General features: G+C 29.5%; 1 protein-coding gene across 1 annotated transcript in view; it reads left to right on the top strand.

The window, feature by feature from the left end:
- LOC129906571 (uncharacterized) overlaps nt 1-12,889 on the top strand; it is a 34,817-nt gene extending 21,928 nt beyond the window's left edge. Inside the window, exons 4-9 of the mRNA XM_055982383.1 lie at nt 5,356-5,414; nt 5,478-5,634; nt 5,689-5,869; nt 7,104-7,260; nt 7,891-8,042; nt 11,171-12,889. Of these exons, the coding sequence (XP_055838358.1) occupies nt 5,356-5,414; nt 5,478-5,634; nt 5,689-5,869; nt 7,104-7,260; nt 7,891-8,042; nt 11,171-11,218 (754 nt within the window). The 3' untranslated portion in view covers nt 11,219-12,889. The remainder of the gene's footprint in view (nt 1-5,355; nt 5,415-5,477; nt 5,635-5,688; nt 5,870-7,103; nt 7,261-7,890; nt 8,043-11,170) is intronic.
- The last annotated feature ends 560 nt before the right edge of the window (nt 12,890-13,449 follow it).

The raw sequence follows: 13,449 nt of genomic DNA, 5'->3' as shown, positions 1-13,449 counted from the left end.
AGATCTTTCCTGTGAAATCGCACAGGGCAGACAAAAACGAATGCCCTGTTCGATTTCAGTAGTTAAAAAGTTTTTTATAGAAATCAAAGTATATTTTTCTAATGGTTTTTTGTGCGCTGAGCTCGAATCCGAATTCAGAAAAATAGTATAACATCACGTTTTTGATATACATATTACCATGCCAAAACTTCACAAAAATATTTCTTGCCAATATTACTGTCATTTACGGAAAATCGTGTTTTTTGTTTTTTTTTTCAATTTTTCTCAATGTTTTCTACAACAAAAGCATAGTTTTTCCACATAATCTTAGATAAAAGGTTTTAATCCAAATAACTGCATTCCAAACTTTTCAAAAATCAAAAAAATTTTCGGTAAGTTTTTTGAAATCAAATTCGTCAAAAATTAACTTTTTGCTCAAAAAACATTTAAAATAGATAGAAAACATAAACATAAGTAATTTTTAACCAAGTTTTGTTAAAATCCAACTATTTTTGTAAAAGATAAAAATAAAAAATAAAAAAATCGTATTTTTGCATTTTTCTCAATATTTTTGAGGTTTATATAAAAAAATGGTTGGAGTAAAAGTTGTAGACACTTCCTATCTACAACTTTTGCATATAACTTTTTTCGATAGGAGGTCTACTGTTGACAGAAATTGTTAAAAAGCACGATTTTTGAAACTCACCTCACTTTTTAGCCCCCCAACCCCTATCCTCCAATTTTTTGTGGGCAATTTATTTTTCCCCTATCATATACCATTTATCCTAAATTTTCCCACCACCCTCATGCTCCTAATAATTTTTTCACCTTTTCCCCCTTGAAACCGGATTGGTACTGGTCTATAGGTGTCATATTCATGCGAATAAACCACTTTCAGAGGGCTTCTGAATGATTCCAGCGCACTGCTGGACTGCCAATCGAAAACGATACTAAAAAATAGGACCTCAAGTAAAAATTTTTTAAACAATTTTTTTTTTTTTTAATTCTGATTTTGGGGGCCAGTTTTTCAACAACTTTTTATTCAATTTACTATTTCAATTTTAAAAATAGGAATACGTTTCTGGCTCTTTGAAAATGTTTCTATATCTTAATATTTAAGGTGTTGCCATTCTGTTCAAACAAAATTTTATATTTGAAGTTAGTTTGTGAGTAGTTTTGTAGTTTTTTTTCCTTTTTTCATTTGGAAATTTTTTCGTACCCAAAAATCGCATATTACAAAATTGTATATTTTTTTAATATTTTGTCCATTGGCTGAATATCGAACTAACAATAATAAGACAAAGCCTACTTTTTTCGAGTTCTTCATCATTACTATGATAGTTTTGATAAAAACTCTGACAACAAATACATCAACCAAAGAAAGTAAGAAATTTAACTGAAATTAATTTTCGAATATTAAAGATTTCACTCATTATTCTACAAACCATGACAAGCAAAAAAAAGTAACAAAATCCTAGGCAATCCACCGTCCAACAATATGTGGAATTGGTATATATCATTTTTTTACCTTTTGTTGACGTACCTACATACAACCCGAGTTTGTACCTATTCACTTTAGTGCGAAATCCTCTTTATAAATAGATAGTTTTTATAAACGTTAATGTTTTGTGGAAATTTCATTGAGCAAAAAATAAACTGCACGAAGTACCAGCATAAAACATGCGGTTCTTATACATATTGTATGTATGTGATTTTATTACATGAAAGTTGAGTTATAGCAGAACCTTTCCTTGTTCAAAGTTTTTTTCTTCTTTTACACGCAGATTTCGCTTGCTGCTTTGTTGTTTTACAAAAGCATATATGATGTGTAGAAATAATTTTACTTAGTAATTTCCAGAGATGAATTCTTTTTTTATTTAAAGAAAAATATTCCAAACCTAAATTTATTAAAATGTCTAAACAATATCCCAGGCAATAGACAGGGTGTGCAGTAAGTAAGTAATTAAGGAAAATTAAAGGGGTAGTTTTTTTTGGTAAATTCTAAGAAAATAAAAATGTTTTTTCAGTAATCTTCTACATGCGAATTAGCGATGATTTAAGAAAATGCTTACTTTTGTACATCTTGACTAATCGTCACTTGGATGCTATCTTGTTCTAAAGGCCATTTTTTTGGGACGTTGCGTTGGCGCAAACAATTTTGTTCTCTTTTAGTTTTTCAATTTACAGAGAACTTTTTTGTCTTTATTGTTCAATAAACTCCTTTTTATCTTTTTTGTATTACATTCAACAAATGGAAGTAGGGTAGAAGGGGGAGCATTTGCCAGTGGGGTACCTTTGCCAGTCCAGGTTTTTTTCCAAACCAACAGAATATTAAATATCGAAAAATCATTTTCTGTTGCACATTTATGATTGAAAACTTTGCACAAAGTTTGACAGCTTTTGGCTGGACACGAAATAAATTAGACGCTTGCGTTAGTTTTTTAATGTTGAGAACCAAAATATGAAGGTACATAACCGTCGTAAATTGTAGGTATTTGTCGTGTTAAATTACTTTTTGATACAAATATCTTTTCAAAATTATGTGTACTATGCTGTGTAGAAGCGATTTTTTTACTGTTTAACTTATAAAAAAGTTATAAGTAAATTTTTGAAAGATTAGCTTGTGGGGTGCATTTGCCATTTGTTTTTGGGTAGGTTTTGCTCTGGCAAATGCACCCCATGGGGTACATTTGCCAGAAGCGAGCTTCCTCAAAAGAGGATGGCAGAATCCTTAAAAATCAGTCCCTTCTTCGTATTTTCAGCTAAAAAGAAGTTTTGTTTATGATCATATCATATGATATGATTCTCCTTATACCAGAATATTTTTAAGAAAGTTGGCCACCTAGGTTTCTATAGATTTATTTTATACCACAGGTGTTTAAAATTTTTCATAAAATACTTTTTTTACATTTTGCATCAAAAAACAGATTTCAAAATTTTTTTTACGAAAATGTGCAATAGCTATGAAATTTTTAAAGTGTTTATGTACTCATCCAATTATTGTAGAAAATTATAAAAAAAAGAAATAAATAAAATTCATTCATTCGTGGTTGTAGTGAACGAAAACATAAGATGATAAAATTTAAAATACACTGAACGAAAAAAAGTCCATATTTTATGAACTGGTTGCGATAGAACTTTTTTCTATCTGTTTTTAGAACAATCATAAGTGTAGCTATAAGCCGTTTTAGGGTTGTCCATTCTCTATTGCACACCCTGTATATTTTCAGACATATTTTAAACAAAAATTTCCAGGGAAATGGTTTCGGGAGAAGGGCCCCAATCGGAAAAATGGCGAAAATTTCCATTTTTTTTTGGTTTCCCCATATTCTTAACAGTTGAGGAACGAAATTCAAGCTAAAAAAATAATGAAATTTCAGGAACTTTTCAGTTAGGAGTCTTTTTTTCAGGAATAGGATTATGACGATTACAACTAAACTTCAACTTTTTGAATCGTTATACCTAAGAAACGGTGGGTCTTAGGAAAAAAAGTGTCATGACACTTTTTATATATAATAATCTGGTCTACAATTCTTGCATTGAAAATTTTTTGATAAGACTTACCGTTTTGCTGAAAATCGTGAAAAACCAGTTTTTGTGACCTTTTGACCCCTATAACTCTTAACGCGGACACGATATCAATGTCGATTTTTCACATCTTCATAACAAAGCCGTCATTAAGCTGTATACCAAAATTCAGCCCAGTAGGAATTTTTCCGCAGATCGTCGTTTGTCGACCCTACGTTTAAAAGATATTCAAAAAACAAAATTTGTACTGAAAATTTCAAAGTCCCAAAAAATCTCCAAAAATTGACTTTTTTCAAAATTTCAAATTTTTGTCGTTTGTCCACCTCGAGTTCTACACGTATACCAAAAATCGTCGTTTGTCCACCCATTTTTTGAAAAAAGTCAATTTTTGGAGATTTTATGGGACTTTTTCAGTACAAATTTTGTATATCTTTGAATATCTTTTAAACGTAGGGTGGACAAACGATGATTTTTTGTTTGTATACATTTCTCGAGGTGGACAAACGATTGCCGTTTGAATTTTTGAAAAAATAATAATTTTTGAGGACTTTTTAATTTTCAGTAGAGGTACTGTGGTGTATGCGTACTTTTTTGAGAGTTGCTATAAAAAAATTCTTTTTGGAATATCTCCTAAACAGAGGGTGGACAAACGATGATTTTTTGTATACGTAAAGAACTCGAGGTGGACAAACGACAGCAGTTTGAATTTTTAATAAAAATTGATTTTTGAGATTTTAGGGGAATTTCAATTTTTCAGTGCAAAATTTGTTTTTGGAATTGCTCCTAAACGGGGGGTGGAAAAACGATAATATTTGGTATGTATATAGAACTCGAGGTGGACAAACGAAGAAAACACATTTTATTAAACTGCGTCCATATTATGTCGGAGTATGCTACTCGTCCACACTCTCAGCTAAATATGCACGTATTATTTTTCATGTTGAATGTCAGTGAAATGTCATTTTTTAATTCAACTGCCATTTCACTGTCAACAAGCTGGAACATTCGCATCCACAGTACACTTATAGAATGCTTATCTAGTCACACATACAAACAAAGAAGAGGTACAGTAAGGAACTAATTCCATGTGCGTAATAAAAACACTACTACTACTAATAAAAAAATTGTAAACAAGAGAGTTGAGTGTGGACGTGTTATTGTTGATGTTGAATGTCAGTGAAATGTCATTTTTGAATTCAACTGCAATTTCACTGTCATCAAGCTGGAACATTTGCAACATTCTTTGATCTTACCGCCTTCAATCGGGTTGCGTTCGGGTCAACAAAAGTTGAGCAGCGCTATTGAGTAACACGTCTACATTAACTTCACTTTGTTGACCAAGCGTGTTGATATTAAGTCATCACAAATCCAAGTACCATAAAATGTATGAGTTTTTTAGATAAACTTGTGAAAAACTGTTAATCATTGTTGCTTCTTTCATAAGAATTAATTAATCCATAAAACGCTATGTTTAGTACGCATTTTAAGAATACCAAAACTTCAAAAATTATTATGGGCAAGAAACATGAAACAGGCTAAAAAAAATTAATAACTGAGCAACCAAAGAAGAAATAAAAATTTAGACCTTAAATAAGTTCTTAGATTAACTATCGTTTGCATGAGGTATTGTATACACGAAATAATGGCAAAATTCTACCCGCAGCTGAATTCTACGCCCTGCAAACACACTTCCCAAAAAAAAAAAACACACTACCCACCTAGTTTATTAAAAAGTATCTTTGTGTCATTTTAACTTTTTTTAATTCTTTTTTTTTTTTTTCAAATTATCTGTATGAATAAGTAAATACATTTTTACACGACACTTAAAATTTGACTATTATTTTACAGTAAACTAGCATCTTTTGACGGTAAAAAGGCAATCCGAGGTGGAATTCCATTTGTATTTCGTAAGTTAAACTTTATATAGAAGTGTGTTTCATATTATATTAAATATTAATAACTTATTTTAGCCCAATTTGGCCCATGGTCATTTGGACCCCAGCACGGATTTTCGAGGATAACACGATGGACTCTTGAAAGGCCACCAGAAAGACTACCCAACGGAGATGTCGAAGCTCTTTTTTCACTTATGGATACTGAATTCACACGAAATATGTGGAATTATCCGTAAATACTGAAACAAATTGTAAAGGTAAAATAATGATAGTTTAATATTTTCAGCTTTCGGATAACTTATCGTCTGATTTTACGTGAGAAAGAACTACATTTCCACATTGGTGTTTATAATCCAAGTAAGGACCTCACATTCTCCTTCAACTTATTACTTCACACTTACTTAAAAGTTCCTGATGTCCGTAGATGCCAAATAACTGGACTCCATGGCTGTACATTCATTGACAAAGTAAGAATAATTTTTAAATCATTTATAATAACTGTCAATAGTCTGTCCCAGATGAATTTAGAATACAGTAAGGGCACAGATACTATAGTTATTATAGTAACTACATATATTTATCTGTGGTCTTTTGCGCAAGAGTTCTAGGACTTGAATTCCAAGAAAGCCCAATACTTTTATTTTGCTTGCAAAAAATAATATTCAAATCATTCTTTTAAAAAGAGACAGCGGCAGAACACATCCTTTTTCCTAATGAAGTTATCACGTAGAATTATCGTTAACCGACCTTACAGACAACCATTGTTTTTGAAAATTTAAATTCATTCAAGATTTTAATCGAATTTCGAAATAAAACTTCAAATTGGTGAATAAACCATCTTAAAAAAAAATTACAATATAAATAGGTCATAATTGCTTGTGTATGTTTTTTTTTTATCAATTTTTTCTCCCATTCCATCGAAAGTAAATGTAAATCACTTTCAATTTCACGTGAAATGAAATTGGATGTTCTAAAATTCGATCGATTACAAAATCTTCGAAAATGCTTCTTACTTTAAAAAAAATTTCAAAAATTAAAGAAATGAAGCAGAATTCAAAAGAAAGAAAGACAGACTGCCAATGTGCACAAGCTTGACAAGGTGGCCGAGTGGTTAAGACATTGTGTGGCTAATTCCAAGTGCTCTGCACACGTGGGGTCAAATCCTGCTCGTCGAATAATTAAAAAAAAATTGTTTTCAACCCAAAATCCATGTATTTATTTTATGTACATATGTGTTTTGTACTTAATTAACAAACAAATAAACATCACAAATCAATAAAAATATAAGTTTTGATAATAATTTGTCCAAAAAATCATTGAAAAAGGCTACAATCTCACGAACAGAAATAAAGTCAATTCAATTCGATTAGAATATGTGAAATGCAGAACACCTAATATCACTTTTGGCAAGTGCATTCGCAAAAAGTGAAAGTGTTTGGTGAATATTTGCATGTGCGCATTGTTCGGGCATTTAGGATTAATGTATTCCTTTAGAGAACGATCCATTTAAAAATACCTCCGAATGTATTTTACTTATTTTTGCTTATTTTATTACTGTAAAAAGTTAATTACTGTTTAGTTTAGTTATTATCATTTTTAATAAAACTTAAATTATACCTTATTTAAGTCTTATTTTTTTAGAAGAACAAGTAACAAAAATTTGCCATGATCTTTAAAAATATTTTTAAAAATCTATTTTAGACACGTGATGGAGCACTGTATCAAGAAGGGAGGGAAGTCGTGACAATTGGCGAATGGACTGATAGAATTTATCAGCAAACTCCTCAGGAGCATGTTATAACAAATGTTGTATCCGGCAGAAAAATGCGATTACATAAATACAACTTTCCTGATACGGGTAAATTTATATTTCATATTCTTAATTTTAATGAAATGTATAATAAGTCTTATAATTTATAAAAAGTTGCTGATTTTTCAGAAATGATAACAAGAAATGATAAGAAATAATGTATATAATTTACACATTAGTTGGTTTTCTTTTTCAAAAACAATCTCTTAAGGAATATTTAGTGTGAGAAAAACACAAAAAATCAATTTTTTTACTAACCCTATGTTTCCCAGTGATTATACCAAGAAACCAACTTTTCTAAAATTTGTATTTTTATTCCAATAATCAAAACGCAAAAATTACAATGTGAGCTATTGCTCGATGAATCTTTAAATCAACTAATATTTATAATACTCAGATATCTCAAAACCCAAGTATTTTTAGTGCTATTAAAAAAAGCAAATAAATACTATGGAACATACAAATTGGAAGGAAAAACAGTGGCTTCTCACATCCTTCATAGAAATATGGTGCCATTGATGTCAGTGTTTTTAAAATTGTTAATACTGAACATACTCGTACAATAGAATGCGATTTTAACAAATTTCTATTTACAATTTTATATTAATCATACAAACATTTTAACAAATTTAATTAAATATAATAAATAAAATAATTTTAAATTCATTCATTAAATAGTTATCTGGAATCCATGGATAGACCAAGCACGTGAAATCTCTGATTTTGGAGACGATGAATATCCAAACATGCTATGTGTGGAATCGGGTCACGTATCATCTCCAATTATTCTTTTACCAGGAACTGCATTTGAAGCTAGTCAAATTCTGCAAGTAAGTAAATATAATTTGTTGAATATACATTTTTGAATTATGAAATTAAACGTGTCTTTTAGAAAATGATGTCCTTGTCGTAATTTACTGAGTTCTTTGTTCGAATTTTTTAAAGTTTCAAAAGTAAAGGCAAGGTTAAATTAAATATTCGATGGATCTCGGCCTCAACCAACAATCCTCCAGAAAAAGCTCGGTGCCTAGTTAACTGTCTCCAGTTGTACATATATCAAGTTGGTTGGGGTTTTCGCTTCCTAAATGAGTTCTTCACCTTGCACGTTGCCCATTCGTGAGGGGTACGAAAACTTGACGGGTTAGTGCGTCGCTTTGATTCAGTGCAAAGTGTGAAAAAAATTCAAAACAGCCTGTTCTTTTCTTTTAACATTATTTTTTTGTCGCATGGCAAGTAAATAGTGTATAAAAACATTTGTTACTGCGGTTATAAGTTTTTGTCATATAAGTAGACTAAGGATTGTTATTTTTATAACTTAAAAAGTGCGTTTTTCATACAAATTGTGTTTTAAAAGGCTTGAAACAAACAGTTATAGCCAGCACGGACGCGGGTGGACGTGGATGAATGATATGTTTTTGAAAAGGTCGTATTTCCCACTTTATAACCTATTAACTTTTTTTGATGAATGCACGTGAATCAAATAAGCTGTTTTTGGGAGAAATAAACCGTTACTTAACCAATTATTAAAACGATCGAAGGCTTTCGAGTGCAAAAAAAAACAATAAAATATATTAAGTTTATTTTTCTAAAGAGTATCCAATTAAAACCCGCTTTATTTGGAGCAATCATCACTAAATGGTCTACTTTTGACATGTTACCTTTAAGAGGTTGTATAGCTTGCTGTAGGTGCATTTAACAAATCAAAATTTACAGTTCATCTAGTTAGAAGTCTAGCTATATTTTTGCATTTTTCAAAACTCATTTTAGAAGATCATATTTTTTGACTTTTTTCCACTGGTCGCCGCACTGTGCGTCGCCATTTAAACCGCTGAATTTTCAGCTTTTTGACCAGGTCGATGTTGCTGTAAAACCCGTATAACTCGTAGGTGTAGCTTCTCAGCCGATGCACATTGGACCGAGTATAACCCAAAGCATCTTACCAGGGCTGCCAGAAATCATGATTTAGCATGATTTTCATGTTTTTTTGAACTAAAATCATGTTTTAATGTTTTCGTGTCCAAAATCATGTTTTTTTTTTTAATCCAAGAGAAAAATCTTTACAATCTGTTTGTTAACCAACAACCTTTTCACTTGATTAACTGTTATTTTTAATAAGTTACTGAATACATGAAGTATTTATATGAAATTAATCTTTAATGCGTACAAATTATAAACGTAATTATGTTTTCAAGTTTTATTCCTGCCATCTTAGTAATTTAAGTTATAATTACAACTACAACTTTTTGGAAAAAGTGGGAAAAGCAAAAAACTATTTTTTCCTACAAAGTCCATTTTTTGGAAAAATAAACTATAAACAAAATGTTTGAAGCCAAGATCTAAGCTTTCTGCATCATGAAATGAGTTAAAAATACACTTTTAGAATTTTTGCAAAATGGAGCCTATGTAGTTGATACTTTGATACTTTATTAATACTATTTTATAAAATAAACTCGAAATAATTTGTTTTATTCCTCCCTAGTCACGATGTGGTTGTTCATTTTCTATCAGTTTTTTCTTCTTTTTTTATAAATCATGTTTTTTAACTGAAATTATGTTTTTTGTCATGTTTCGTGAAATCAACAAAACCTAAAAGAGTATCATTGTCATGAAAAAGTGCATCTCTGCTTACCCTGGCAGTAAATTTAAAGTCCCCTCCATTTTTCCAAATTATTTACACGCAAAGAAGTTTTCAATCTGAGCAAAGTTTTGAGCAAATCCTAATTCATTTGCGTGCTTTCCTGTGTCCTGGGGGCCATTCCGTAATTATCAAAACGATAATCGCTAAAACGATTATCGAAAACGTGATCGGTTTTGATTTACTCTCCGTAACTTAATCGTTATCGTCTCGTTTGTCATAATGAAATTGCATTTAAAGATAAATTTTTCTATTTTCAATTTCCTCAAAAACTAGAAATCATAAGAACATATGGATTTCAGTATTTGAGAAGGAATCAGTTGTGGCAGTTAATTTTATCAGTCAATTTTGTATTGTAATCCACAATCTATAGTATTTAAACTTTTTTCCAATTTTTTACTTTGAAATCGATTATAAAAAAAATAATTGATTGAAATAACTTTAAATTAAAATTAAGTGTACAATTCTAGCTTTTGAAAAAATTATCATTCATAGCTGTAAGTGTTGTCGTTGTTTATTAATATTTTTTTTATTATTTTAAGTCAAATTGCCCCTCCCGCCCAAACAGGAGAAGATAGACCACTACGTATTAAACTCCTCTACAAAATACCGTTATCAATTTTCGGCGCGGAAGATATAGTACTCTCCCCGTTTTTCATTCCCTTGTTTTGGTACGATCTTTTTAAAAATTGTTTTTTTGTTATCAATTTAAGATGAATTGATCAACATAAAAGAACGCAATATAAAAGAATATTTAATGAGAAATACGATGAGAATAATTTCAACCGTTATAAAAAACAGTAAAACACAGTTTTAAGGCTTTTTTTTCGGAATTTATCACTAGTTCTAACGCCAGTCAAAAAATGTTTTTTTTCGATAAAAAAAGATTGAGGTAAATGGATCTATTCATACTCGATACTGTTTATTCAAACAACTTTTCGATTAAAAAATTATATAAGCTTCAAAAGAAATTAAAAACTAAAAGAGCTTATTTTATTTATAAACATCTTCGAAAAAAATTGGGGTAGCTTTATCTTGTTTCGGGAAAATAAGTTATCGGTAGAGCAAATTAAAATAATGAAAAAAAGATTTGTTTGTACCCTATTGTACATACATTATGTGTGCAAGTACATGAAAATTTACTTATGTGTACTTATTAAAATGAAAAAATGAAACTTTTGAGGTTTTTGAAAAGTTAAGGCGTATTTCGAAAGCATGATACAAATGATTTATTTGAAAAATGCATTTTTAAATATTAATATTATTTTTTTCGAAAAAAAAATCAAACTATTAAACAATTTTTGTATTAATTCTATTTCGCAGATAATAATTGAAGGAAATGTCAACAGAAAAACAAAACGGAGCCGCTAGCAGCTAAAGCGTATGCTAGACATCCAATGAAGTTAAGGAACAACTAAAAAGTGCCGGACGAGTCCCAAACCTTGCTTGTTGGAGCTAAAAATATATGCTTTTATATTTTTCTATATACATATTTACTGACTTAAACAAAAGCCACCCTTGCATAATATTCTGTTAATTTTTTTTCTATTTTCAATACAAGTTGATCTTATACTTTATTAAATATTATTTTTTTTTATTCTAATGTAATCAAAAAAAGAATCAATTAGATTTGTATTTTAAACGCTTTAATCTAAGTAAAAGGAATGCACACAATTAAATAACCCCAAGTAGTATTTCGTGAATAAAAATGAATCGTTTTATTAAAAAGTTAAGTGTGGTCATCAAAATGTTTTTCCATTAAGTAAAAAGAATATAATTTTTTTCTAACAAAAAACCACTGATAAAATAATCAATCTTATAAAGAAGTCCCAAATGCATAGAAGGTACCCAAAATTTCCTTTTTTGCCAATCCATTCCTTTCCATCAATTATAATTATAATTCAGGGCACGCGTAAGCAAGTATACATGCACGAAAGTTAGATTGCGATTTTAAGGCAAGTGGTTTTCGGGTAGACAATTTAATTTATAACAAATAATTTAAATTAATTAATTTACCCATTAAATAAATCTATTCAGTTATATGAAAAATACTAAATACTGATAATTCCGCCTATGCCAAGTGATCTGCTGCTACCATATGTACATAAGTATTTATTTGAATTTCCATCAGTGAATGTTATCACGTGAAAATACGTGCTAACAGGTGCTACTCCGACCTCAGATTCATTTTCCAACCATCCAATTATTGGTTGGATGCCACAAACAAGTATATTAATTATTCCGCTTCAAACTTTCACTATGCTTCATTCAAATTAAACGTTCTAAGTAAATATTAATGATATCGATAAAAACCGAACATTAAAAAAAAATACTTGTGATCATTTCTTAAAAAGACTGGGGGCATTTAAATAATGTAATATTCTATGTATGTAAGATACATATTTTTGTAAAGAATGTTTTGATTATTTTACAGATTTTTTTATTTAAAATAAAAATGTGCTCAAAAGATTCAGTTATACCGTCGCTGTCAATAAAAAACGAAGTTTCTGAGTAAATGATAATCTGTTTTTTTAAATAGCGCCGATATGTACTTAATCCATGGTTTTGAATTTTAATTTCGACAAAAAATAAACAATATACTAAATATACGCACACTTTGTTGTTATTACAGTTTGCAAACATTGTTTCACAAATAAATATATAGAGTAAAATGGTTTTTGAAGTAATTTGACATTAATCAAAAAAAAAAAAAAAAACGTAGCAAATAAAATTTGATAATAATTGTGATAGTTTATTTTAAATATGCATATTGAAAAAAAAAACTTAATAAATTCCAAATAGAGAACAAAATGAAACGTCCTAGCTGTATAGAATTGAATCTATAATATTATTCCACTTTTATACAACACTAAATGTTTTGTGAATCATTAAACTAACTAGAAACTTATTTATAAGGAATAGACTTATTTTTTTAAATGTAAAAAAAACCATAGTTAATTTAAGAAATTGCATTACACTTACACAAAAAAAAAAAATACAATAATGAATTAACAACTAATCTTTCAATCTTTTTCCAGAGGAATGTATACGATAATCTTAAAGAAATGTAAATTCTTCAATAAAAAATTAAAACCATTTAATCAATTTTGTTTTGTATTATTGAAATTTATTTTTTCAGAAGGAAGGAAAAACACAAAAAAACAAAAAACTTTACTCTACTTTTCTTCGTCGAACTTTACTTTAAGCCCGTGTGATACTTTTTTTCGTACCTATATAAAAAATTAAAACTAAAAAGTATACTACAACATCTGAATATTCTTACAGTTAGTATTCAATTATTTATTGTCCAACAACCATACAGAAACTTGATATTTTCGTGTAAAGAGAGAAAACTACAAATTATGCCGGGGAACAAAAGGAGTGCTAAAACATATATAATTTAATGAAAATTTGAAGATGCAGTTACTTTGGGCTTGCTACACTAAATAATTAATTTTGAAATCTTTCACATTTAGGCTATTGATTATGTCGTTTAGAAAGGAACTAAAACGTTCACGGGTTTTTATTGCAAGAATCGTTCAATGGGTTATAAGAGAAGATAAAACCGCGGAGTGCTATTAAATGAGAGGGTGGAAACTGAA

The sequence above is a fragment of the Episyrphus balteatus genome, chromosome 1 (genome assembly GCF_945859705.1).
Source record: "Episyrphus balteatus chromosome 1, idEpiBalt1.1, whole genome shotgun sequence".
Classification (NCBI taxonomy): domain Eukaryota; kingdom Metazoa; phylum Arthropoda; class Insecta; order Diptera; family Syrphidae; genus Episyrphus; species Episyrphus balteatus.
Note: the sequence above shows the minus strand (reverse complement) of the source record. Positions and strands in the feature narration are given on the sequence as shown.